We start from the raw sequence: 27,635 nt of genomic DNA, 5'->3' as shown, positions 1-27,635 counted from the left end.
ACTGCCAGAGATGGAGCGTTGCACATAGAAACATAGAAAATAGGAGCAGGAGAAGGTCATTCAGCCCTTCGGGCCTGCTCCGCCATTCAACAAAGATCATGGCTGATGGTCTAATTCAGTAACCTGTTCCCGCTTTCTCCCCAAATCCCTTGATCCCTTTGACATTAAGAAATATATATTGTTTAATATATTTAATGACTTGGCCTCCACTGCCTTCTGTGGTAGAGAATTCCACAGGTTCATCACCCTCTGAGTGAAGAAATTTCTCCTCATCTCGGTTCTAAATGGTATACCCCGTATCCTGAGACTGTGACCCCTGGTTCTGGACTCCCCAGCCATCGGGAACATCCTCCCTGCATCTAGCCTGTCTAGTCCTGTTAGAATTTAAGAGGTTTCTATGAAATCCCCTCTCATTCTTCTAAACTCTACTGAATATAGGCCTAGTCGACCCAATCTCTCCTCATACATCAATCCTGCCATCCCAGGAATCAGCCGAGTAAATCTTTGCACTCCCTCCATGGCAAGAACATCCTTCCTCAAAAAAGGAGACCAAAACTGCACACAATACTCCAGATGTGGTCTCACCAAGGCCCTGTATAATTGCAGTAAGACATTCTTGCTCCTGTACTCAAATCCTCTTGCAATGAAGGGCAACATACCATTCGCCTTCCGAATTGCTTGCTGCATCTGAATGCTTGCTTTCAGTGACTGGTGTACAAGGACACCCAGGTCTTGTTGCACCTCCCCCTTTCCCAATCTATCACCATTCAGATAATAATCTGCCTTTCTGTTTTTACAACCAAAGTGGATAACCTCACATTTATCCACGTTATACTGCATCTGCCATGCATTTGCCCACTCACCCAACTTGTCCAAATCACATTCAGCCTCTTTGCATCCTCTTCACATAGGGAGAGGGGAAGACAGGGGGAGAGGGAGTGGGAGAGAGAGAGAGGGGGAGAGTGTGGGAGAGCGAGGGAGGAGAGGGAGAGAGATGAGTGGGAGGGGGAGAGGGAGTTGGAGACAGGGGGGGGGGGAGATGGAGAGAGGGAGGGGGAGAGAGGGAGGGGTGGGAGGGGGAGAGAGAGAGAGGGAGGGAGAGGGGAGTGAGAGGGGGAGAGGGGAGTGGGAAGGGAGAGAGGGGAGTGGGAGAGGGGCAACAGAGAGAGGGGGAGACATTGGGGGAGACAGAGAGGGGGAGGGGGAGAGAGAGAGAGGGAGGGGGAGAGAGAGAGGGGGAGAGAGGGAGGGGGAGAGGGGAGGGGGAGAAAGACAGGAGAGAGGACTGAGGGTGGAAACAGGGAGAGAGAGGGGGGGAGAAGGAGACAGAGAGGTGAGTGGGAGAGGGGGAAATGGGGAGAGGGAACAGAGAGAGACGGGAGTGGGAGAGTTGGAGACAGTGAGAGAGAGGGGAGAGAGACGAGAGTGGGAGAGTCAGAGAGAGGGGAGTGGGAGTGAGGGAGAGGGGAGAGAAGGAAGGGAGAGATAGAGAGAAGGGAGAGAGGGAGAGGGGGGATATGAGGGGGGGGAGACAGGGAGAGAGGGAGGGGGAGAGAGGAGGAGAGGGAGAGGGGAAGAGGAGGGGAGAGGGAGAGAGGGGGGGAGAGGGAGAGAGAGGGGGAGAGAGGGGAAGAGGAGGGGAGAGGCAGAGAAGGGAGGGGGAGAGGGAGAGATATAGACACAGAAGGAAGAGAAAGATAAAGATCACTCCAGACAGATGGCCATCTTTCTGGAATATGCCGCATCACTTGGTCAACTTTGCAGGCAGGGATTGACTCCCAATGCAAGAAAAAATAATGCCAAGTATCTCACTAAAATCAGTGCTAAACATCGTGACAAGAAAAAAGTCCATAAATTAGTCTTCTCATTTAAAGTTTCTTCACAAAATGCACGTTTGTTGTTTGACTAACAGTGCAATACATTTTTAATGACTTTATCTTACCGAAATGTTCTCACCGGCCACCCATACAGGACAGAATTTGGAATGTGCCCCCCACCCCACACGAACAGGTTGCACACCCCTGGCTTAGATTAGATGCTCAAGTCTCTGCTATGGGGGTTTGAACCTGCTAACTCTGGTATATTTCTGCTTTCCCCGACTGTCCCCCGACCACATTGATATTCTTATTCGCCAAATTCAAAACCTCATTTCAAAAACGAGAAATGATAATTGTGTCAACTCACATCCTGAAAACCAGTAGAATCCAGAGAGACTGTGTTTAAACCGTCCAGGTGAACCATTTCTGGATAAACAAAGTTGCAAATGGAAGTAAACATGGTAGACACAATACTTGTGAGATACACAGATCAACAATAATCAGTGATGGATTGTGTGGACAACAGGTACAAAGAAACGAGTCACAGGTTGTGGGAAATGATCAATGTTATAAAATACAAATAAATATTAGGAAGACAAGTGGAATACACATTCTTACCCTGGAGTGGATCCTTGGTTAGGCCCAACTGACTAATGATATATCTAGGGATATCTGTCTTTATCCCTTGCCCGATCTTTGCATGGCCCTCTGCTGCTTCCAGTAAATGATAAAATTCCTCAGGATCAAACTCCTGCCATAAAAGTCCAGAACAACTGTTATACAATAATACAACTAAGCCACTTGGACAGGTTACTGTGTAACTGTACAGAGTCACTGTTTATTCAGGGTGAGGATCATTCACTGTGTAACTGTACAGAGTCACTGTTTATTCAGGGTAAGGGTCACTCACTGTGTAACTGTACAGAGTCACTGTTTATTCAGGGTGAGGATCACTCACTGTGTAACTGTACAGAGTCACTGTTTACTCAGGGTGAGGATCACTCACTGTGTAACTGTACAGAGTCACTGTTTATTCAGGGTGAGGATCACTCACTGTGTAACTGTACAGAGTCGCTGTTTATTCAGGGTGAGGATCACTCACTGTGTAACTGTACAGAGTCGCTGTTTATTCAGGGTGAGGATCACTCACTGTGTAACTGTACAGAGTCGCTGTTTATTCAGGGTGAGGATCACTCACTGTGTAACTGTACAGAGTCGCTGTTTATTCAGGGTGAGGATCACTCACTGTGTAACTGTACAGAGTCGCTGTTTATTCAGGGTGAGGGTCACTCACTGTGTAACTGTACAGAGTCGCTGTTTATTCAGGGTGATGGTCACTCACTGTGTAACTGTACAGAGTCGCTGTTTATTCAGTGTGAGGGTCATTCACTGTGTAACTGTACAGAGTCGCTGTTTATTCAGGGTGAGGGTCATTCACTGTGTAACTGTACAGAGTCACTGTTTATTCAGGGTGATGGTCACTCACTGTGTAACTGTACAGAGTCGCTGTTTATTCAGGGTGATGGTCACTCACTGTGTAACTGTACAGAGTCACTGTTTATTCAGGGTGAGGATCACTCACTGTGTAACTGTACAGAGTCGCTGTTTATTCAGGGTGAGGGTCATTCACTGTGTAACTGTACAGAGTCACTGTTTATTCAGTGTGAGGGTCACTCACTGTGTAACTGTACAGAGTCGCTGTTTATTCAGGGTGAGGGTCATTCACTGTGTAACTGTACAGAGTCACTGTTTATTCAGGGTGAGGGTCACTCACTGTGTAACTGTACAGAGTCACTGTTTATTCAGTGTGAGGGTCACTCACTGTGTAACTGTACAGAGTCGCTGTTTATTCAGGGTGAGGGTCATTCACTGTGTAACTGTACAGAGTCGCTGTTTATTCAGGGTGATGGTCACTCACTGTGTAACTGTACAGAGTCATTGTTTATTCAGGGTGAGGGTCACTCACTGTGCAGCAGAGTGACCGTGGCTGGATTTTCACTGTGGGGGTGAGAAATGTAAGTCAAGACTGTTTCTGCATCCCAAACCCGCCCCTCGATGGGAACAGTAATTGGCCCCGAGTTTCACCCCCTTAATTGCCAAAGAGAAGGGCTCGGCACCTAATTCGTGGCTGTTGGGGCAGGAATGAAGGTGGACTACATGTGTGGGCCTGATTTAAACACACAAAGCATCAGTTACTGTGGCTGCCACTTGAATGCTGTTTTAGCAAACTAGAAGAGCACAGCAGGTCTGAATTCCACAATGTGTCAGATGAGCCAGAGGCATGGATCCCGGGGCAGGGCAGCCCCTCGACTCTCAGATGTGGACCTGGAGGTCCTGCTGGAGGGTGTGAGGGAGAGGAGGGAGGTCCTCTTCCTGTTGGGTGGCAGGAGGGGGCTACCCCCCATACTAAGCAGACTTAAATTGACATTTGTGACACAGCCAGTGGAAGAAATGTGTTCAAAAGAATTTGGATCCAGTGTAGGAAAAGGTTCAATGATCTAATACACTTGGCAAGATGAGTGATACCCCCTGCCCTCAGGACAAGCCTCTGGGCATTCAGCCTCCAGCTGAGGAGCCTCGGGGCTCATGCTGCTCCTGTACATGAGAGGGCTGTGTCCCCAGGATCACACTGACTCCCTAGAATGGCTGAGAGCCTTAGTTCTGCTGAGCACCAGCCAGCATTGATACATGCAGCTTCTTATGAATTGGAGCAAATGGCATTGACCATAAGGGCCAGCAGTGCCTTATCATGCTCTGTTTTGTACTTGCAGCAGAAATGGGTTCATAATCAAAGGTTAGCAGGCAGAACAGTAACTGAACAATGGGCTGCCTTTAAAGAAGAGGTAGGTCGGGCACAGTCCCATGAAGGGGAAAGGTAGGGAAAACAAATCCAGAGCTTCCTGGATGACAGAAGAGATAGAGAAGAAAATGAAGAAGAAAAAGTGTACTTATGACAGATATCAGGTGGATAATACAACAAAGAACTAGGCTGAATATAAAATATTCAGAGGGGAATTCAAAAAGCAAATAAGAGAAGCAAAATGAGAGTATGAGAAGATTTTGGCAGCTAACATAAAAGGGAAACCAAAAGGCTTCTATAGGCATATAAATAGTAAAACAGTGAAAGAGGAGGAGTAGGGCCAATTAGGGACCAAAAAGGGATGTGCACATGGAGGCAAAGGGCCTGGCTGAGGTACTAAATGAACACTTTGCATCTTTCTTGACCAAGGAAGGAGATAGTGCTCAGGTCATGGTGAAAAAGGAGGTAATTCAGACACTTGAAGAGTTTAAAATTGCAAAGGAGAAGATATTGGATAGGCTGTCTGTACTTAAAGTTGATAAAACACCAGGACCAGATGAGATGCATCCAAGGATACTGAGGGAAGTGAGGGAAATCACGGAGGCACTGGCCATAATTTTCCAGTCTTCCTTAGACGTTGGGATGGTGCCAGAGGACTGGAGAATTGCAAACGTTACACCCTTGTTCAAAAAAGCGGAAAGGTAAGCCCAGCAATTACAAGCCAGTCAGTTTAACTTCGATGGTGGGAAAACTTCTCAAAACAATAATTCGGGACATGGGCAAAAGCGGGTTAATTAAGGAAAGCCAGCATGGATTTCTTAAGGGCAAATTGTGTTCAACTAACTTGCTGGAGTTTTTTGAGGAGGTAACAGAGAGGGTTGATGAGGGCAATGCAGTTGATGTGGTGTACATGGACTTTGAAAAGGAATCTGATACAATGTTCTACAACAGACTTGTGAGCAAAATTATAGCTCATGGAATAAAAGGGACACGAGCAACATGGATATGAAATTAGCTGAGTGACAGGAAACAGAAAGTAGTGGTTAATGGATGTTCTTCGGTCTGGAGGAAGGTTTGTATTGGAGTTCCCCAGGGTTCAGTATTGGGACCCTTGCTCTTCCTGATATATTAATGGCCTAGACCTTGGTGTACAGGACACAATTTCAAAATTTGCAGATGATGCAAAACCTGAAACGATAGTGAACTGCGAGGAGGATATTGTAGAACTTCAAAAGGACATAGATAGGCTGGTGGAATGGGCAGACAAGTGGCAGATGAAATTTAATGCAGCGAAGTCTGAAGTGATTCATTTTGGTAGAAAGAACATGGAGATACAATATAACATAAAGGGTACAATTCTAAAGGGGGTGCAGGAGCAGAGGGACATGTGGTACATGTGTATAAGTCATTGAAGGTGGCAGGACAAATTGAGAGTGCAGTTAACAAAGCCTATAGGCTTTATCAATAGGGGCATAGAGTACAAAAGCAAGCATGTTGTGTTAAACCTGTTTCACGCTGTCCTCATTTCGGACCTCCCCTACCTCCTCCGACTCCAGGCACAAGTTCCCTCCACGATCCCTGATCGGCCCTACCCTCACTCTGGCCATCCTCTTGTTCCTCACATAAGTGTAGAGCGCCTTGGGATTTTCCTTAATCCTACCTGCCAAGACATTTTCATGTCCCCTTCTAGCTCTCCGAAGTCCATTCTTCAGTTCCTTCCTGGCTACCTTGTAACCCTCTAGAGCCCTGTCTGATCCTTGCTTCCTCAACCTTAAGTAAGCTTCCTTCTTCCTCTTGACTAGCTGTTCCACATCTCTTGTCATCCAAGGTTCCTTCACCCTACCATCCCTTCCTTGCCTCATCGGGGCAAACCTATCCAGCAGTCGCAGCAAGTGCTCCCTAAACAACCTCCACATTTCTATCGTGCATTTCCTGGAGAACATCTGTTCCCAATTTAAGCCCCCCCAGTTCCTGCCTAATAGCATTGTAATTCCCCCTCCCCCAATTAAATATTTTCCCATCCCGTCTGCTCCTGTCCCTCTCCATGACTGTAGTAAAGGTCAGTGTGTTGTGATCACTATCACCGAAAATCTCTCCCACTGAGAGATCTGCCACCCTCTTCTCCAAAGAAAATAGTCCCAACTTGTCCAATCTATCTTCATAACTGAAATTCCTCATCCCTGAAACCATTCTCAAAAATCTTTTCTGCATCGTCTCTAATGCCTTCACCTCATTCCCAAAGTGCGGTGCCCAGACCTGGATGCGATACGTCCGTTGAGGTTGAACCAGTGTTTTATACAGAGAGATCTGGGCGTACAGGTCCACAGGTCACTGAAAGTGGCAACGCAGGTGGATAAGGTAGTCAAGAAGGCATACGGCATGCTTGCCTTCATCGGTCGGGGCATCGAGTATAAAAATTGGCAAGTCATGCTGCAGCTGTACAGAACTTTAGTTAGGCCACACTTAGAATACTGCGTGCAATTTTGGTCGCCACACTACCAGAAGGACGTGGAGGCTTTGGAGAGGGTACAGAAGAGGTTTACCAGGATGTTGCCTGGTCTGGAGGGCATTAGCTATGAGGAGAGGTTGGATAAACTCGGATTGTTTTCACTGGAACGACGGAGGTGGAGGGGCGACATGATAGAGGTTTACAAAGTTATGAGCGGCATGGACAGAGTGGATAGTCAGAAGCTTTTTCCCAGGGTGGAAGAGACAGTTACTAGGGACATAGGTTTAAGGTGCGAGGGGCAAAATTTAGAGGGGATGTGCGAGGCAAGTTCTTTACACAGAGGGTGGTGAGTGCCTGGAACTTGCTGCTGGGGGAGGTGATGGAAGCAGGTACAATAGCGACCTTTAAGAGGCATCTTGACAAATACATGAACAGGATGGGAATAGAGGGATACGAACCCCGAAGTGCAGAAGGTGTTAGTTTAGGCAAGCATCAAGATCGGCGCAGGCTTGGAGGGCCGAATGGCCTGTTCCTGTGCTGTACTGTTCTTTGTTCTTTGTTCTTTGTTCTTTGAGTGTTTAGGATCTGGATTGCACTGCCTGAGAGTGTGGTGGAGGCAGGTTCAGCGAGTGGTTAGGATCTGGAATGCACTGTCCGAGAGTGTGGTGGAGGCAGGTTCAGTGAGTGTTTAGGATCTGGATTGCACTGCCTGAGAGTGTGGTGGAGGCAGGTTCAGCGAGTGGTTAGGATCTGGAATGCACTGTCTGAGAGTGTGGTGGAGGCAGGTTCAGTGAATGTTTAGGATCTGGAATGCACTGTCTGAGAGTGTGGTGGAGGCAGGTTCAGCGAGTGGTTAGGATCTGGAATGCACTGTCCGAGAGTGTGGTGGAGGCAGGTTCAGCGAGTGGTTAGGATCTGGAATGCACTGTCCGAGAGTGTGGTGGAGGCAGGTTCAGTGAGTGTTTAGGATCTGGATTGCACTGCCTGAGAGTGTGGTGGAGGCAGGTTCAGCGAGTGGTTAGGATCTGTAAAGCACTGTCCGAGAGTGTGGTGGAGGCAGGTTCAGTGAGTGTTTAGGATCTGGAATGCACTGTCTGAGAGTGTGGTGGAGGCAGATACAATCATGGCTTTCAAGAGGGAATTGGTTTATTATCTGAAAAGGAAGAACGTGAAGGGTTACGGGGAGAATGTGGGGCAGTAGCATTCAGCAAGTTGCTGCTTTAGAGAGCAGGAAACCAGCATGCCAGCTGGAGCCAATATTTTTGACCTCCGCTTGCTTCTGCTTCTGCCCCCTGTGGGATCCAAAAATTCAGCCCATTGTTCAGGGTAAGGGTCACTTACTGTGTCACTGTACTGGGCAGGTTGGTATTGGGTGGGTCTCTACAGGGCAGATCTCTACATAGTGGGTCTCTATTGGGCAGGTCCCTATAGGCTGGTCTCTGTTGGGCAGGCCTGTATTGAGTGGGTCTGTATTTTTTTCATTTATTCATTCATGGGCTGTGGGTGTCACTGGCTAGGCCTTGAGAAGGTGGTGGTGAGCTATCTTCTTGAACCTCTGCAGTCCTTGGGGTGTAGGTACACCCACAGTGCTGTTAGGAAGGCAGTTCCAGGATTTTGACCCAGCGACAGTGAAGGAACTGCGCTATAGTTCCAAGTCAGGATGGTGTGAGGGGCGGGTCTGTACTGGGCGGGTCTCTATTGGGCAGGTCTGCACTGGACAGGCATCTATTGGGCATGTCTGTACTGGGTGGATCTGTATTGGACGGTCTGTACTGGGGGAGCATCTATTGGGCAGGTCTGTTCTGGGTGGGCTTCTATTGCGAAGATCTGTACTGGATGGGTCTGTACTGGGTGAGTCTCTATTGGGAAGGTCTGTACTGGGTGGGTCTGTACTGGGTGGGTCTCTATTGGGTGGGTCTCCACTGAGTGGGTCTCCACTGAGTGGGTCTCCACTGAGTGGGTCTCCACTGGGTGGGTCTCTACTGGGTGGCTCTGTACTGGGTGGGCATCTACTGGGTGGGTCTCTACTGGGTGGGTCTCCACTGAGTGGGTCTGTACTGGGTGGGTCTCCACTGAGTGGGTCTCCACTGGGTGGGTCTGTACTGGGTGGGCCTCTACTGGGTGGGTCTCCACTGAGTGGGTCTCCACTGAGTGGGTCTCCACTGGGTGGGTCTCTACTGGGTGGCTCTGTACTGGGTGGGCATCTACTGGGTGGGTCTCTACTGGGTGGGTCTCCACTGAGTGGGTCTGTACTGGGTGGGTCTCCACTGAGTGGGTCTCCACTGGGTGGGTCTGTACTGGGTGGGCCTCTACTGGGTGGGTCTCTACTGGGTGGGTCTCCACTGAGTGGGTCTCCACTGAGTGGGTCTCCACTGGGTGGGTCTCCACTGAGTGGGTCTGTACTGGGTGGGCCTCTATTGGGAAGGTCTGTACTGGGTGGGTCTGCACTGGGCGGGTCTCTACTGGGCGGGTCTGTACTGGGTGGGCCTCTATTGGGAAGGTCTGTACTGGGTGCGTCTCTATCGGGTGGGTCTGTACTGGGTGCGTCTCTATTGGGTGGGTCTGTACTGGGTGGGTCTCTATTGGGAAGGTCTGTACTGGGTGCGTCTCTATTGGGTGGGTCTGTACTGGGTGGGTCTCTATTGGGAAGGTCTGTACTGGGTGCGTCTCTATTGGGTGGGTCTGTACTGGGTGCGTCTCTATTGGGTGGGTCTGTACTGGGTGGGTCTCTATTGGGAAGGTCTGTACTGGGTGCGTCTCTATTGGGTGGGTCTGTACTGGGTGCGTCTCTATTGGGAAGGTCTGTACTGGGTGCGTCTCTATTGGGAAGGTCTGTACTGGGTGCGTCTCTATTGGGTGGGTCTGTACTGGGTGGGTCTCTATTGGGAAGGTCTGTACTGGGTGCGTCTCTATTGGGAAGGTCTGTACTGGGTGGGTCTCTATTGGGAAGGTCTGTACTGGGTGCGTCTCTATTGGGTGGGTCTGTACTGGGTGCGTCTCTATTGGGAAGGTCTGTACTGGGTGGGTCTCTATTGGGAAGGTCTGTACTGGGTGTGTCTCTATTGGGTGGGTCTGTACTGGGTGGGTCTCTATTGGGAAGGTCTGTACTGGGTGCGTCTCTATTGGGTGGGTCTGTACTGGGTGCGTCTCTATTGGGTGGGTCTGTACTGGGTGCGTCTCTATTGGGTGAGTCTGTATTGGGTGCATCTCTATTGGGAAGGTCTGTACTGGGTGCGTCTCTATTGGGTGGGTCTGTACTGGGTGCGTCTCTATTGGGAAGGTCTGTACTGGGTGCGTCTCTATTGGGTGGGTCTGTACTGGGTGCGTCTCTATTGGGAAGGTCTGTACTGGGTGCGTCTCTATTGGGTGGGTCTGTACTGGGTGGGTCTCTATTGGGAAGGTCTGTACTGGGTGCGTCTCTATTGGGTGGGTCTGTACTGGGTGCGTCTCTATTGGGTGGGTCTGTACTGGGTGCGTCTCTATTGGGTGGGTCTGTACTGGGTGGGTCTCTATTGGGAAGGTCTGTACTGGGTGGGTCTCTATTGGGTGGGTCTGTACTGGGTGCGTCTCTATTGGGAAGGTCTGTACTGGGTGGGTCTCTATTGGGTGGGTCTGTACTGGGTGGGTCTCTATTGGGAAGGTCTGTACTGGGTGGGTCTCTATTGGGTGGGTCTGTACTGGCGAGTCTGTACAGGGAGGCCAATTTCGTATTCCTGCCAATGTTGAATTTCCACTGTGGTAATTAAGTGCAGACGTGGAACTCACCAAACACTCCAGGAGTCGAGCCGGCCGAGCAATGACCATCAGCAACTTCCTCACCAGCTGAGTGATAAACATCACCTCGTCACTGTCTGAACGCTCATAGGCCTGGAGGGAAAGATCAGAGAATATCAGTCAGACATTGTGCGCCCGGCACAACTAGAGGGCTTGGAGCTGGGGGGGTGGGGCGGGGGGGGGGGGGGAGTGGGGGGGAAGGGGCCCAGGTGCTGGAGGTGGGGTGAATTGGGGAGGGTTCTCCATGGGGCTGGTGGGGCTGGTGCAGGTGGTTGGGGGGGAGGTGTGGTATTCTGGGGGGCGGGGTGCAGAACCCAAGCTGTGGAAGCCCCTCCAGGCTCAGACTCTCTCCCACTAGGTGGCCTGAACTCCATACAGGTCTCACCTCCAACCTCTCAGCTGAGTTCATTCAAACTAGAAAGTGAGGTGTGTCACTGGGACCCTGATGGAGTGAGGGAGGGATCCCACAGGTGGTTTGTGTGAGTCAGGAGGTCTAAAATTGTCTATGGAATTCCATGCTCCACTTGCACCTTCATGTCCTTCCAGCCCCTCACCTTGCTCACCTCGCTTCTCTTCCCTTTAAATCCTTGTTTTTTTAAATCCTCCCTTTCCCCAAGTTTTTCTCCAACTTTCTCCCCGAAATACACCCCAGTTCAGAAAGGGATGAGGGATAAACCCAACAATTACAGGCCAGTCAGCCTGACATCGGTGGGAAGGAAACTTTTAGAGATATTAATCTGAGACAAAATTACTTAGTACTTGGTATTAATAAATGACAACTAACACAGATTTGTTAAAGGCAAATAGTGTAAGCCAGAAATAACACAAGGGGTGTAAATGGCAGTCAGTGGAGTAGTATGCTCCCCCTGTGAAATGTGGGAGATCAGGGAGAAGTCAAATGTCCCTGGTGACTACGTTTGCAGGAAGTGTGTCCAGCTGCAGCTCCTTTCAGATCGCACGGATCGGTTGGAGCGGCAGTTGGACTCACTGAGGAGCTGATAGGAGTCACCAAGTATCATTGATCGGAGTTTCAGGGAGGTGGTCACACCGCAGGTTCAGCCAGATAGATGGGTGACCACCAGGAGGGGCAGGCAGGTAGTGCAGGAGTCCCCTGTGGCTATTCCCCTCAATAACAAGTTTGCTGTTTTGGATACTGTTTGGGGGGGCTGGCCTCTCAGGGGAAAGCAGCTGCAGCCAGGTCAATGGCACCACGACTGGCTCTGTTGTACAGCAGGGAAGGTCAAAATGTAGGCAAGTGGTAGTCATAGGGGACTCTATAGTCAGGGGCACAGATAGGCGTTTCTGTGGCAGCAAGCGAGAATCCAGGATGGTGTGTTGTCTCCCTGGTGCCAGGGTCAAGGAAGTCTCTGAGTGGTCACAGGGCATTCTGAAAGGGGAGGGTGAGCAGCCAGAGGTCGTGGTCCATATTGGTACTAACGACATCAGCAGGAAGAGAGATGAGGTCCTGCAAAGTGAATATAGGGAGTTAGGCAGAAGGTTAAAAAGCAGGACCTCGAGGGTTGTAATCTCAGGATTACTCCCTGTGCCACGTGCTAGTGAGGGTAGGAATAGGAGGATTAGGCAAATGAATGCGTGGCTGAAGAGCTGGTGTAGGCGGGAGGGCTTCAGCTACTTGGATCATTGGGATCTCTTCTGGTGCAGAGGTGACCTGTGCAAGAAGGATGGGTTGCATCTGAACTGGAAGGGGACCAATATCCTTGCGGGGAGGTTTGCTAGTACTACTTGGGAGGGTTTAAACTAGTCTGGCAGTGGGGTGGGACCCAAAGTAGTAGTCTCTCCGATGAGATAGTTGAGGCAATTGTAGAGGTTAAAGCAAGTCTAGTAGGCAGGCCGGGCAGGGGCAGGACAGGGAGTGTGGAAGGTCTGGTAGGCTAAACTACATTTACTTTAATGCAAGAAGCCTTACAGGTAAGGCAGATGAACTCAGAGCATGGATCGGTACATGGGATTGTGATATTATAGATATTACGGAAACATGGTTGAGGGATGGCCAGGACTGGCAGCTCAATGTTCCGGGCTACCGATGCTTCCGGCGTGACAGAGGTGGAGGTAAGAGAGGAGGGGGAGTTGCACTATTGATTAGGGAGGACATCACGGCAGTACGCAGAGAGGATATCCCGGGGGGAATGTCCAGCGAGGCCATATGGGTAGAACTTAGAAATAAGAAAGGGGTGATCACTTTGATCGGATAATACTATAAGCCCCCCAATAGTCAGAGGGAATTGGAGGAGCATATATGTAGGGAAATCACAGATAGGTGTAGGAATTATAGGGTTGTAATAGTAGGTGATTTTAACTTCCCTAATATTGACTGGGACTGCCTTAGTGCTAAGGGATCAGATGGAGAAGAATTTGTTATGTGTGTCCAGGATAGTTTTCTGAAGCAGTGTGTGGATGGCCCTACTAGAGAAGGGGCTACACTCAATCTCCTCTTAGGAAATGAGGATGGGCAGGTGGTTGATGTGTCAGTGGGGGAGCACTTTGGGACCAGTGACCATAACTCTATTAGCTTCAAGATAGTTATGGAAAAGGATAGGACTGGTCCTCCGGTTGAAGTTCTAAATTGGGGGAAAGCTGATTTTGATGGCATCAGACAGGAACTTTCAAAAGTTGAATGGGAGAGGCTGTTTACAGGTAAAGGGACGTCTGGCAAGTGGGAGGCTTTTAAAAGCGAGATAGGAAGAATTCAGGGCCGGCATGTTCCTGTTAGATGGAAGGGCAAGGCTGACAAGTTTTGGGAACCTTGGTTGATGAGGGATATTGAGGGTCTGGTCAGGACAAAGAAGGAGACATATGTTAGGTATTGGCAGCTGGGATCAAGCGAGTTACTCGAGGAGTATAAGGGATGTAGGACTACACTTAAGAAGGAAATTAGGAGGGTAAAAAGGGGCCATGAGATTTCCCTGGCAGATAAGATAAAGGAGAATCCTAAAAGAATCTATAAGTATATTAAGAGTAAAAGGGTAGCTAGGGAGAGAGTAGGTTCCCTTAAGGAACTGTGTGGTCATCTATGTGTGGAGCCACGGGAAATGGGCTAGGTCTTAAATGAATATTTCTCGTCCGTATTTACCGTGGAGAAGGTCATGGAAGCTAGTGAGTTCAAGGGAGGGAACAGCGATATCCTGGAGCATATCAACATTACAAAGGAGGAGGTGTTGGAGGTTTTGAAGCACATTAAGGTGGATAAATCCCAGGGCCTGACCAGATGTATCCTAGGATGCTATGGGAAGCAAGGGAGGAGATTGCTGGGACCCTGGCAGAGACTTTTGTATCATTGTTAGCCACAGGTGAGGTACTGGAAGACGGGAGGATAACAAATGTTGTGCCTTTATTTAAGAAGGGCAGCAGGGATAAGCCAGGGAACTACAGGCCGGTGAGCCTTACATCAGTGGTGGGAAAGTTATTGGAAGGGATTCTGAGAGACAGGATTTATATGCATCTGGAAAGGCAAGGTCTGATTAGGGATAGTCAGCATGGCTTTGTGCGTGGGAAATCATGTCTCACGAATTTGATTGAGTTTTTCGAGGAGGTGACCAAGAGGATTGACGAGGACAGGGCGGTGGACGTTGTCTACATGGACTTTTGCAAGGCCTTTGACAAGGTCCCACATGGTAGGCTAGTCCAGAAGGTTCCCACACATGGGATCCAGGGTGAGCTAGCAAATTGGATACAAAATTGGCTTGGTGATAGGAGGCAGAGGGTGGTAGTGGAGGGTTGTTTTTCAGATTGGAGGCCGGTGACCAGTGGTGTGCTGCAGGGATCGGTGCTGGGCCCTCTGTTGTTTGTCATATATATTAATGACTTGGATGTGAATGTAAGGGGCATGATTAGTAAGTTTGCAGATGACACCAAAATTGGTGGTATAGTGGACAGTGAAGAAGGTTGTCTAAGGTTACAACAGGATATAGATCAACTGGGAAAGTGGGCAAGGGATTGGCAAATGGAATTTAACGCAGACAAGTGTGAAGTGATGCATTCTGGGAAGTAAAACCAGGGCAGGACATATACAGTGAATGGCAGGGCCCTGGGGAGTGTTCTTGAGTAGAGAGAGCTTGGGGTGCAAGTACATAGTTCCCTGAAAGTGGCAACACAGGTAGACAGGGTGGTGAAGAAGGCGTATGGCATGCTTGCCTTCATCGGCCAAGGCATTGAGTTGGGACGTCATGTTACAGTTGTACATAACGTTGGTTCGGCCGCATTTGGAGTACTGTGTGCAGTTCTGGTCACCGCACTTCAGGAAAGATGTGATTCAGCTAGAGAGGATGCAGAAAAGATTCACAAGGATGTTGCCTGGTTTGGAGGGCTTGAGTTATAAAGAGAGATTGGATAGGCTGGGTCTGTTTTCCCTGGAGAGAAGGAGGCTGAGAGGGGACATGATAGAGGTATATAAAATTATGAGAGGCATAGATAGGGTAGATAGCCAGAGTCTGTTTCCCATGGTAGGGGTGACTAAAACTAGAGGACATAGATTTAAGGTGAAAGGGAGTAGGTTTAAAGGGGATCAAAGGGGTAAATTTTTCACACAAAGAATAGTGGGTATCTGGAATGATCTGCCTGAGGAGGTGGTGGAGGCAGGAACAGTAGCAACATTTAAGAGGCATCTGGACAGGTACTTGAATGAGCAAGGCATAGAGGGATATGGAATTAATGCAGGCAGGTGGGATTAGTATAGATAGGCATTATGGTCGGCATGGACGCGGTGGGCCGAAGGGCCTGTTTCTATGCTGTACCACTCTCTGACTCTATGACTCTACTTGATTGCATTGATTGATGAAATAATGGAGACGGTTGATGAGAATAGTGCAGTTGATGTTGTGTCCGTGGACTTTCAGAGGGTGTTTGATAAAATACCACGTAATAGATTTGAAATCTACTGGATTAAAGGGACAGGGATAGTGGCAGCGTGGTTACATAATTGGCTAAGGGACAGAAAGCAGAGAATAGTGGTGATTGGTTGCTTTTCAGATTGGAGGGATGTTTACAGTGGTGTTCCCCAAGGGTCAGTGTTAGGTCACTGCTCTCTTTAATATGTATTAATGACCTGGGTAGCCAAGGTATAATTCTGAAGTTTGAAGATGACAAAAAACAGTGAGGAGGAAGGTAACAGATTTCAGGAGGCCAGGCAGATTATTTATTTATTTTATATTTAGAGAGACAGCACTGAAACAGGCCCTTTGGCCCACCGAGTCTGTGCCGACCAACAACCACCCATTTATACTAACCCTACAGTAATCCCATAATCCCTACCACCTACCTACACTCGGGGCAATTTACAACGGCCAATTTACCTATCAACCTGTGGGAGGAAACCAGAGCACCCGGCAAAAACCCACGCGGTCACAGGGAGAACTTGCAAACTCCACACAGGCAGTACCCAGAATCAAACCTGGGTCCCTGGAGCTGTGAGGCTGCGGTGCTGACCACTGCGCCGCCCTTAGTGAAATGGGCAGATTATTAAATGTTATTATTAAATTATTAAATGTTCAAAATTATGATGAGTTGTGATGGAGTAAATAAAGACAAACTGCTTGCACTGGCAGGAGGTTCAGTAACCAGAGGACACAGATTTAAAGTCACTGGCGAAAGAGCCAGAGGGGAAGCGAGGAAAATAAATTACACAGTGAGTTCTTGTGATCTGGAACGCGTTGCCTGAAAGGGCGGTGGAAGCAGATTCAACAGTAACTTTCAAAAGGGAAAAAATCTTGCAAAGCCCTGGGGAAAGAGCAGGGGAGTGGTATTAATTGAACATTGCCTCAGCTTATCTGCTGATGAAACTCTCCTCCATGCCATTGTTACCTCCAGACTTGACTATTCTAATGCATTCCTGGCCAGCCTTTCACACTCTACCCTCTGTAAACTTCAGCTCATCCAAAACTCTGCTGCTTGTGTGCTAACTTGCCCCTGTGCTCGCTGACCTACACTGGCTCCCAGTCTGGCAACACCTCCGTTTTAAAATTCTCATCCTTGTTTTCAAATCCCTCCATGTCAACGCCCCTCCCTATCTCTGTAATCTCCTCCAGCCCCACAACGCAACCTGACCCAGCCCAACCCAACCTGACCCAGCCCAACCTAGCCCGACCCAACCCGACCCAACCCAACCCGACCCAACCCGGCCCAACCCAACCCGACCCAGCCCAACCCAACCCGACCCAACCCAACCCGACCCAACCCGGCCCAACCCAACCCGACCTAGCCCGACCCAACCCGACCCAACCCAACCCGACCCAACCCAACCCGGCCCAACCCAACCCGACCCAGCCCAACCCAACCTGACCCAGCCAACCCAACCCGACCCAGCCCAACCCGACCCGACCCAACCCAACCTGACCCAGCCCAACCCGACCCGGCCCAACCCAACCCGACCCAGCCCAACCCAACCTGACCCAGCCCAACCAAGCCCGACCCAACCCGACCCGACCCGGCCCAACCCAACCCGGCCCAACCCAACCCGACCCAACCCGGCCCAACCCAACCCGACCCAGCCCAACCCAACCTGACCCAACCCAACCTGACCCAGCCCAACCCGACCCGACCCAACCCAACCTGACCCAGCCCAACCCGACCCGGCCCAACCCAACCCGACCCGGCCCAACCCAACCCGGCCCAACCCAACCCGACCCAACCCAACCTGACCCAGCCCAACCCGACCCGGCCCAACCCAACCCGGCCCAACCCAACCCGACCCAACCCAGCCCAATTCAACCGAGCCCAGCCCAGCCCGACCCAACCCGGCCCAACCCAACCCGACCCAGCCCAACCCAATCTGACCCAGCCCAACCTAGCCCGACCCGACCCGGCCCAACCCAACCCGGCCCAACCCAACCCGACCCAACCCGGCCCAACCCAACCCGACCCAGCCCAACCCAACCTGACCCAACCCAACCTGACCCAGCCCAACCCGACCCAGCCCAACCCGACCCGGCCCAACCCAACCCGACCCGGCCCAACCCAACCCGGCCCAACCCAACCCGACCCAACCCAACCTGACCCAGCCCAACCCGACCCGGCCCAACCCAACCCGACCCGGCCCAACCCAACCCGGCCCAACCCAACCCGACCCAACCCAGCCCAATTCAACCGAGCCCAGCCCAGCCCGACCCAACCCAGCCCAACCCAACCCGACCCAGCCCAACCCAACCTGACCCAGCCCAACCCGACCCGGCCCAACCCAACCCGACCCGGCCCAACCCAACCCGGCCCAACCCAACCCGACCCAACCCAGCCCAATTCAACCGAGCCCAGCCCAGCCCGACCCAACCCAGCCCAACCCAACCCGACCCAGCCCAACCCAACCTGACCCAGCCCAACCCGACCCAGCCCAACCCAACCTGAGCCAGCCCAACCCAACCCGACCCAACCCGACCCAACCCAGCCCAATCCAACCGAGCCCAGCCCAGCCCAACCCAACCCAGCCTGACCCACCCAGCCCAACCCAACACTGCCCGACCCAGCCCAATCCAACCCAGCCCAATCCAACTGAGCCCAACCCAGCCCAACCCAACCCAGCCCAACCCAACACTGCCCGACCCAGCCCAATCCAACCGAGCCCAACCCAGCCCAACCCAACCCTGCCTGACCCAACCCAGCCCAACCCAACACTGCCCGACCCAGCCCAACCCTACGCAGCCCAGTCCATTCCAGCCTAGCCCAGCCCGACCCTACCCAGCCTGACCCAACCCAACTTGACCCAGCCCAACCCAACTCAAACTCCACGGAGATATCCGTGCTCTTCTTCTATCCGTTGAGCATCCCGGATTTTAACTGTTCTATCCATTGGTGGCTGTACCTTTAGCTGCCAAGGGCCTAAACTCCGGAATTCCCTCCCTAAACCTCTCCGTTCATTTTCTCTCTCCTCCTCCTTTCAAGTCGCTCCTTAAAACCCACCTCTTTGACCAAACCCTAAATCTCCTTCTGTGGCTCAGTGTCTAAGTTTGTTTAATAATGTCCCTGTGTAGTGCCTTGGGAATTTTATTACATTAAAGGGGCCATATAAATGCAAGTTGTTGTTCTTCTTCTTTCAAAGAGCTGTCACAGGCACGATGGGCTGAGCCACAGTCACGATGGGCTGAGTGGCCTCCTCCTGAGATCTATCATTGGATGGTTCTGTGATCAAATTGTCTTTTAACTTTGGTATTCCAGGGGATAAAGCTCCAGTCTTCTAAATCTTTTATCTCTGGGTCATCCCAGTGAACCTCCACAGAGGTGTTTTCCATGGGTTCAACACATGTCCTATATGGAATGCCCCAAACCCCACAGGGCTGCGCACTGACCCTGTCCCCTCCCACATCCCTCACTGACCCCATCCGCACTGAGCCATTCGCTGTGGTTGCACACTGTTGATCACCTCGATGGATCATATCAAACTAGCTAACTTTGGGCTGTCAAGGATCGGACTCATGAACATGACCAACAACTTATATGAGCATCACATCGAGAAGGATACCCGGGAGTTCATCAGTAAACAGGGACGAAGGTTGGGGGGCGAGAGTGTGGGGTTCGGTGGGGGAGAGGGGTTTGAGTTGGGCTGGGCTGGGTCCGGCTGGGCTGGGTTGGGCCAGGGCAGGTTGGGTTGGGCTCGGCTGGCTGGGTTGGGTTGGGTCGGGCTGGGCTTGGCTGGGTCGGGTTGGGTCGGGCTGGGCTGGGCTGGGTCGGGCTGGGTAGGGTTGGGTTGGGCTGGGTCGGGTTGGGCTGGGTCGGGTTAGGCTGGGTCGGGCTGGGCTGGGCTGGGTCGGGTCCGGGTCGGGTCCGGCTGGGCTGCATGGGTCGGGTCGGGTCGGGTCGAGTCGGGTTAGGCTGGGCCGGGTTGGGTTGGGCTGGGCTGGGCCGGGTTGGGTTGGGTTGGGTTGGGTTGGGCTTGGCTGGGCCGGGTCGGGTTGGCTTGGGCTGGGGCGGGTTGGGCTGGGCTGGGCCGTGCCAGGTTGATTTGCGGCAGGTTTGGTTGGGTTTGTGTGGGTTGGGTTCGGTTGGGTTGGACTGGGCTGGGCCAGGTTGGGTTGGGCTGGGCTGGGCTGGGTCAGGTCGGGTTGGGCTGGGCTGGGCTGGGTCAGGCCCGGTCGGGTTGGGTAGGGTTGGTTTGGGTTGGGTTGGGTTGGGTTGGGTTGGGCTGGGCCGGGTTGGGTCGGGTCGGGTTGGGGTGGGTTGGGTTGGGTTGGGTTGGGTTGGGCTGGGTCAGGCCCGGTCGGGTTGGGTAGGGTTGGTTTGGGTTGGGTTGGGTTGGGCCGGGTTGGGTCGGGTCGGGTTGGGGTGGGTTGGGTTGGTTTGGGTTGGGTTGGGCTGGGTCAGGCCCGGTCGGGTTGGGTAGGGTTGGTTTGGGTTGGGTTGGGTTGGGCCGGGTTGGGTCGGGTCGGGTTGGGGTGGGTTGGGTTGGTTTGGGTTGGGTTGGGCTGGGTCGGGTCGGGTGGGAACTCACATCCTGCAACATCTTCTCCAGATTTTCCTGTAACTCAAGGAAGTAGCGAGAGGTGATAAGGGCTTCATGTGACTTCTGCAGACAGTCTCGTGCCAGTTCGATGATCTGATGGTGGATGAACCCGAGAACTCCGTCTGCAAGCGGCAAAATGCTGTCAGGCGCGAAAATGCTGATAATGTCCTGAAGTCGTTCCTCCATCTGAGCTGTGGCCTATCACCAATGGAAGAGAAAAAGCATTCAGTTAATGGGGTGAGTACAGTGAGTGGGTAAAAAATTACACAAAAAAACATACCAGCAGAGACTGAAATGGGCAACATCAAACCCAACATAACATCGACAGCAAGAATAGATGCAGGATTTTGCAGTCAGTCTTACGTGTTTAGATGAAGATGGTTAAGGGATATATATTGTCCAGCACATCAGGGAGAACTCCATTGTTCTTCCAATAGTGGCCATGGGATCTTTTACATCCTTCTGAGAAGGCAGATATGACCTCAGTTTAACATCCCATCGAAAAACTGCTCCTCTGAAAGTGCTGTATGCCCTCAATACTGTACTCGAGTATCAGCTGGATTATGGGTTCAAATCAATGGAGTGGGATTGAGCGACTGCACAGCATTCTGAAGGGGGAGGGTGAACCGCCAGAGGTGGTGGTCCATATTGGTACCAATGCCCTAGGTAGAAAGAAAGATGAGGTCCTGCAGGCAGATTTTAGGGAGCTAGGAAAAAATTAATAAGCAGGACCTCAAAGGTAGCAATCTCTGACTACACAAAGAGAAGAGAGGGTGCAGGAGGGAGGGCTTTAGATTCCTGGGGTATTGGGTCTAGTTTCGGCGGGGCGGGGGGGGGGCGGTGACACAAGTACAGGCCGGATGGTTTACACCACAACAAGGGTGGGATCAATATTGTGGAGGGGAGGTTTGCTGGTACTGCTGGGAAGGATTTAAACTAGCTTAGCAGAGGGATGGGAACGTAAACATGGATGCAGAAGGGAGAGAAGCAAAGCCTGAAATGGGAGGCAGAAAATTAGAATTGTTCACTGAATCATTACAGTGCAGAAAGAGGCCATTCGGCCCATTGTGTTCACACTGGCTCTCTGAAAGGGCAATTCCCTCAGTTCCATTCCACCCACCTTCTCCCCATAACCCTGCACATTCTTCCTTTTCATATAACTGTCTAACTCCCTCTTGAATGCTTAAATTGAACCTGCCTCCACCACGTTCTCAGGCAGCGCATTCCAAAACCTTAACCACTCACTGCGTGAAAAAGTTTTTCCTCCTGCCACTTTTGCTTCTCTTACCAAATATTTTAAATCTGTGCCCTCTCGTTCTCGACCCTTTCACGAGTGGCAACAGTTTCTCTCTATCTACTCTGTCCGGACCCCTCATGATTATGAAGACCTCTATCAAATCACCTCTCAGCCTTCTCCTCTCCAAGGAAAGCAGTCCTAACTTCTCCAATCTATCATCCCTGGAACCATTCTTGTGAATCTTTTCTGTACTCTCTCCAATGCCCTCACGTCTTTTCTAAAGTGCGGTGCCCAGAATTGGACACAATACTCCAGCTGAGGCCGAACTAGTGTCTTATACAAGTTCAACATAACTTTCTTGCTCTTGTACTCGATGCCCCTATTAATAAATCCCAGGATACTGTATGCTTTATTAATCGCTCTCTCAACCTGTCCTGCCACCTTCAATGACTTAAACACATATACACCCAGGTCCCTCTGCTCCTGCACCCCTTTAGAATTGTATCCTTTATTTTATATTGTCTCTCCATGTTCTTCCTACCAAAATAAATCACTTCACTTTTCTAAAAAGCGAATATGGAAGGCAGAGAAAAAAAATAGAAAACAGAGAACAAAGGAGTTGTTCAGTGATTTGCAGTATATATTTCAATTCAAAGAATCTGGTGAATAAGGCAGATGAGCTGATAGACACTTGGAACTATGAAATCATAGTTATTACTGAAACATGTCTTATCGAAGGGCAGGAATGGCAGCTCAATATTCCTCGTTACAGGATTTTCAGATGGGATACAGAGAGTGATAAAAAAAGTGGGAGGATGCAATATTGGTTAAGTAATATCACAGCTGTGAGGAGGGATGATATGCTAGAAGGAGCATCAAATTAAGCCATATGGGTTGGACTGAGGAACATTGCTGGGAGTGTACTATAGATGCTTATAGAGTGAGATAGGATAGCAAGTATGTCAGCAAATTGCTGACAAGTGCAGAAACAATGGACCCAATTTTAATTCACTCAAAACCCATTCACTTAAACAGAGTTAAAATCGGGTGAAATAAGGCAGTAACACGTAGGGGATTTCATGCATTCAGGAGAACTTTTTTAGCCAGTATGTAGCAAGTCCAAAAAGGAATGAAACTGGGCAGGTGGAAGGTGTATTCGTGAGAGAGCATTTTAGTGGTAGTGATCATAATTCAGTTAGATTTAGAGTAGTTATGAAAAAGGACAAAGATAGACCAAGAGTAAAAGCTTTACATTAGGGAAAGGCCAGATTTAGTAATGTGAGAGGTGAATTGGGAACATCTACTTCAAAGTAAATCAGTGTCAGAGCAGTTGGAGGAATTCAAGGAGGAGATAATGAGAGTTCAGAACAAATACATTCCCAGAAAGAAAACAGGTAGAATTCACAAATCCAGACAATGCTTGATATCATACAGCATACAGAGTAGGAAAAAAGGGAAGCTTATGTCAGATACAGAGAGCTGGAGGAGTAGAGAATGTACAGGGGTAAAATTAAAAAAGATATTAGGAAATCAAAGAGAGGGCATGAAAAACATTGGCAAGTATAACGGAGGGAAATCCAAAGGTGTTTTATAAACACATAAAGAGCAAGAGGAGAACTAAGGAAAGAGTATAGCCAATTAGAGACCTAAAAGGTAATGTGTGTGTGGAGGTGGAAGATGTGGGCATGGTTCTTAATGAATACTTTGGACTCAATTTTGTTCTGCTCTTGGAGACAGGCAGGGAAGTGGGGGGGGGGGGGGGGGGGGGGGGGGGGGGGGCGGTGGATGGAAATCCCAATGTTGTCCGGGGCCCCTGCCATTTGTCCAGGGCGGGGAAGGATGAGGATGGTCTTCCCACCCCAGGCCAATTGGCCACTTAATGGCCTCTTCCCGCCTCCAGCTCAATTTTACTGAAGGTGGAGCAGCCTCCTAGCGGGGTCGGGGGAGGCCTCCTTTAGGGGCATTCCAGGACCCCAGAGGGCCCTCCCCCACCAGTGGTGATCGCTGCCGCCCCCACCTCCCCCGCCTCCCTTCCCGGGAAGATCCCCCACCACCCCACCCCGTCGCTGAGGCCTGCAAGAATGGCTCCGGAAACCCTGACCCCCATTTCCTTCTCCCAGTGTCTCCTCTCTACTCGATGCTACAGGACATCCTGCAGTACCGGCAGTGGCCACTGATGGGATAAACATAACGAAGGGATTTAGTATCTTTGTAAGTAAATAAATCACCAGGCAAGGATGAACTGTATCCCAGACGCTATGAGAAGCAAGCGAGGAAGTAGTGGAGGCTCTGACCATCATTTTTTAATCCTCTCTGGCTACAGGCATGGTGCTGGAGGACTAGCGACTGCTAATGTTGCACCATTGTTTAAAAAGGGAGGATAGGAAAGACCATGTAATTATGTGCCAGTCAGCCTCATCTTGGTGGTGGGCAAATTATTGGAAAACTTCTGAAGGACAGTATAAATAATTATTTAGAAATGCATGAATTAATCAAGGTCGACATGGATTTGTTAAGGGAAGATCATGTCTGACTAACCTGGCTGAATTTTGTGATCTATTAATCTGTAATAACAATATGCAGTTTTTATCTGTCTGCACTTTTCTGATTAGTCTGTGGATTGATTTGTTCTGCACTTATGTGATGGTAGCAGGTTAATAAAATATTTTTAAAAAAATATTGTAACATCAGGTACAGAGTCTAACGAGTATAACAATTTTTTGATGCATCTGATGCAAGGCACCTGGAATAAGGTACAAGTTCCTCTGTTTACAACCAGGTATGGCACTTCTAATCTTTGCCATGCAAGTTGTTTCAGGGAAGTGGTTACTAACTAATTTTGGAAACTGCTCACTGTAGTTTGTGGAACCTTGTTGTGCACAAAATGGTTGCCACTTTATTCACAGAACTGCAACAGAATTAATTCTATGTGAGGTGCTTTGGGATATTCGAAAGACAGTGCAGTGCTGAATAGATACGCATCTTTATTGTCTTTAGTGAGAACTTTAGGGAATGAATTGCCTTTTCTCACTATATATTCTATCATGCAACTGAGAATCTTATAAGGGAGACACTGATTGGGTAGCTGAGTACAAAACCTATAGAATTACTTCAGAGTAATGTGTTAAACTGACAGAGGTGAAAATGCTGTTTCAATGAGTGGGTTGTTAACTGCAATTTCAAAAGTGCAATTTTTTTTAAACCCAATTCTAAGAGCCTGTTTCAGTGCTGTATCTCTAAATAAAAATAAATAAATAAATTCATCGCATTCATTTAAACTTTGAGGTATGTGAGCATCGTCCATGTGTGGCGTGTTTACTTTTCGGTGCCCTTTTAAACCCAATGTTTTTACACAGGCACAGCCTTATGTATCTTTTTGCAGGGTCAGATTCTGTTAAAGACTTTGCTGAAAAAATATCTAGAAATTCTGTATTTAAAGAAGTTCTGTTGCAATAAAGATACCTCTTTGACAACACAGGTATTCCTGGTCTCTGCCATGCAGAGACACATGGGCCAATCAGAGGACTGGACCACATGTTTTAAGCCCAATTCCATTTGGCTCATTCATTTAAACTTTGAAATATGTGTGTTTCAGGGAAATGGTTGCTTTTGGGTTCCGCCAGGGCCACTCAGCTCCTGACCTCATTACAGCCTTTGTTCAAACATGGACATAAGAGGCTGAACTCAAGAGATGAGGTGAGAGTGACTGCCCTTGACATCAAGGCAGCATTTGACTAAGTATGGCTTCAAGGAGCCCGAGCAAAACTGGAATCAATGGGAATCAATGGGGAAAACACTCCACTGGTTGGAGTCATACCTAGCACAAAGGAAGATGGTTGTGGTTGTTGGAGGCCAATCGTCTCAGCCCTAGAACATCACTGCAGGTGTTCCTCAGGGTAGTGTCCCAGACCTACCCATCTTCAGCTGCTTCATTAATGACCTTCCCTCCATCATAAGATCAAAAGTGGGGATGTTCACTGATGATTGCACAATGTTCAGTACTATTCGTGACTCCTCAGATATTGAAGCAGTCTGTGTAGAAATGCAGCAAGACCTGGACAACATTCAGGCTTGGGCTGATAAGTGGGAAGTAATACTCGAACCACACAAGTGCCTGGCAATGACGATCTCCAGCAAGAGAGAATCTAACCATCTCCCCTTGACATTCAATAGCATTACCATCACTGAATCCTCCACTATCAACATCCTGGGGGTTACCATTGACCAGAAACTGAATGGGACTAGCCATATAAATATCGTGGCTACAAGAGCAGGTCAGAAGCACCTCCTGACTCCCCAAAGCCTGTCCACCATCTGCAAGGCACAAGTCAGGAGTGTGATGGGGTACTCTCCATTTGCCTGGATGGGTGCAGCTCCAACAATACTCAGGAAGTTCAACACCATCCAGGACAAAGCAGCCCACTTGATCGGCACCTCATCCACCACCTTAAACATTCACTCCCTCCACCACCAACGCACAGTGGCAGCAGTGTGTACCATCTACAAGATGCACTGCAGCAACGCACCAAGGCTCCTTCGACAGCACCTTCCAAACCCGCGACCTCTACCACCTGGAACGACAAGAGCAGCAGATGCATGGGAACGCCACCACCCGCAAGTTCCCCTCCAAGTAACACACCATCCTGACTTGGAACTATATCGCCGTTCCTTCACTGTCACTGGGTCAAAATCCTGGAACTCCGTCCCTAACAGCACTGTGGGTGTACCTACACCACATGGACTGCAACAGTTCAAGAAGGCAGCTCACCACCTGCCTTCTCAAGGGCAATCCGGGATGGGCAATAAATGCTGGCCTAGGCAGCGACACCCACATCCCATGAAACAAATTAAAAGATGCTGAAATTTATATTAAACCCACTGTTTTCACACATGCACAGCTTTATGTGGCTTTTTCCAAAGGCATTTAAGGAAGTGCTGTTGAAACAGTGATACTACTTTGACCACAGATGTTTTGCTGGTCTCTGCTATGACGCACGAAGAGACATGTGGGGCACGCGGAGGATTGGAGCGTGTAACACATACACGGAGGATTGGAGCTTGTAACACATACACGGGGGATTGGAGTTGTAACACATGCGCGGAGGATTGGAGCTTGTAACACATACGCGGAGGATTGGAGCTTGTAACACATACGCAGAGGATTGGAGCTTGTAACACATACACGGAGGATTGGAGCTTGTAACACATGCGCAGAGGATTGGAGCGTGTAACACATACGCGGAGGATTGGAGCTTGTAACACATACGCAGAGGATTGGAGCGTGTAACACATACGCGGAGAATTGGAGCTTGTAACACATACGCAGAGGATTGGAGCTTGTAACACATACGCGGAGAATTGGAGCTTGTAACACATACGCGGAGGATTGGAGCTTGTAACACATACGCAGAGGATTGGAGCGTGTAACACATACGCGGAGAATTGGAGCGTGTAACACATACGCGGAGGATTGGAGGTGTAACACATACGCAGAGGATTGGAGCTTGTAACACATACGCAGAGGATTGGAGCGTGTAACACATACGCGGAGGATTGGAGCGTGTAACACATACGCAGAGGATTGGAGCGTGTAACACATACGCGGAGAATTGGAGCGTGTAACACATACGCGGAGGATTGGAGCGTGTAACACATACGCGGAGGATTGGAGTTGTAACACATACGCGGAGGATTGGAGCGTGTAACACATACGCGGAGGATTGGAGCGTGTAACACATACGCAGAGGATTGGAGTTGTAACACATACGCGGAGGATTGGAGCGTGTAACACATGCGCGGAGGATTGGAGCTTGTAACACATACGCGGAGGATTGGAGCGTGTAACACATACGCGGAGGATTGGAGCGTGTAACACATACGCGGAGAATTGGAGCGTGTAACACATACGCGGAGGATTGGAGTTGTAACACATACGCGGAGGATTGGAGCGTGTAACACATGCGCGGAGGATTGGAGCTTGTAACACATACGCAGAGGATTGGAGCGTGTAACACATACGCGGAGGATTGGAGCGTGTAACACATACGCGGAGAATTGGAGCGTGTAACACATACACGGAGGATTGGAGTTGTAACACATACGCGGAGGATTGGAGC

The 27,635-nt window shown here is 49.9% G+C and overlaps 1 protein-coding gene across 1 annotated transcript in view; it reads right to left on the bottom strand.

Annotated features, from left to right (window-relative positions):
* Positions 1 to 2,184: 2,184 nt before the first annotated feature.
* LOC137364482 (microtubule-associated serine/threonine-protein kinase 3-like) overlaps positions 2,185 to 27,635 on the bottom strand; it is a gene marked incomplete at its 3' end in the record, with an annotated part of 131,991 nt that continues 106,540 nt past the window's right edge. The window contains exons 7-10 of the mRNA XM_068027671.1: positions 20,271 to 20,480; positions 10,832 to 10,933; positions 2,436 to 2,568; positions 2,185 to 2,243 (exon numbers count right to left, since the gene is read on the bottom strand). Coding sequence (XP_067883772.1) covers positions 2,185 to 2,243; positions 2,436 to 2,568; positions 10,832 to 10,933; positions 20,271 to 20,480 — 504 coding nt within the window. The remainder of the gene's footprint in view (positions 2,244 to 2,435; positions 2,569 to 10,831; positions 10,934 to 20,270; positions 20,481 to 27,635) is intronic.

This window comes from Heterodontus francisci, unplaced genomic scaffold (genome assembly GCF_036365525.1).
Source record: "Heterodontus francisci isolate sHetFra1 unplaced genomic scaffold, sHetFra1.hap1 HAP1_SCAFFOLD_1178, whole genome shotgun sequence".
NCBI classification, from domain to species: Eukaryota; Metazoa; Chordata; class Chondrichthyes; order Heterodontiformes; family Heterodontidae; genus Heterodontus; species Heterodontus francisci.
Note: the sequence above shows the minus strand (reverse complement) of the source record. Positions and strands in the feature narration are given on the sequence as shown.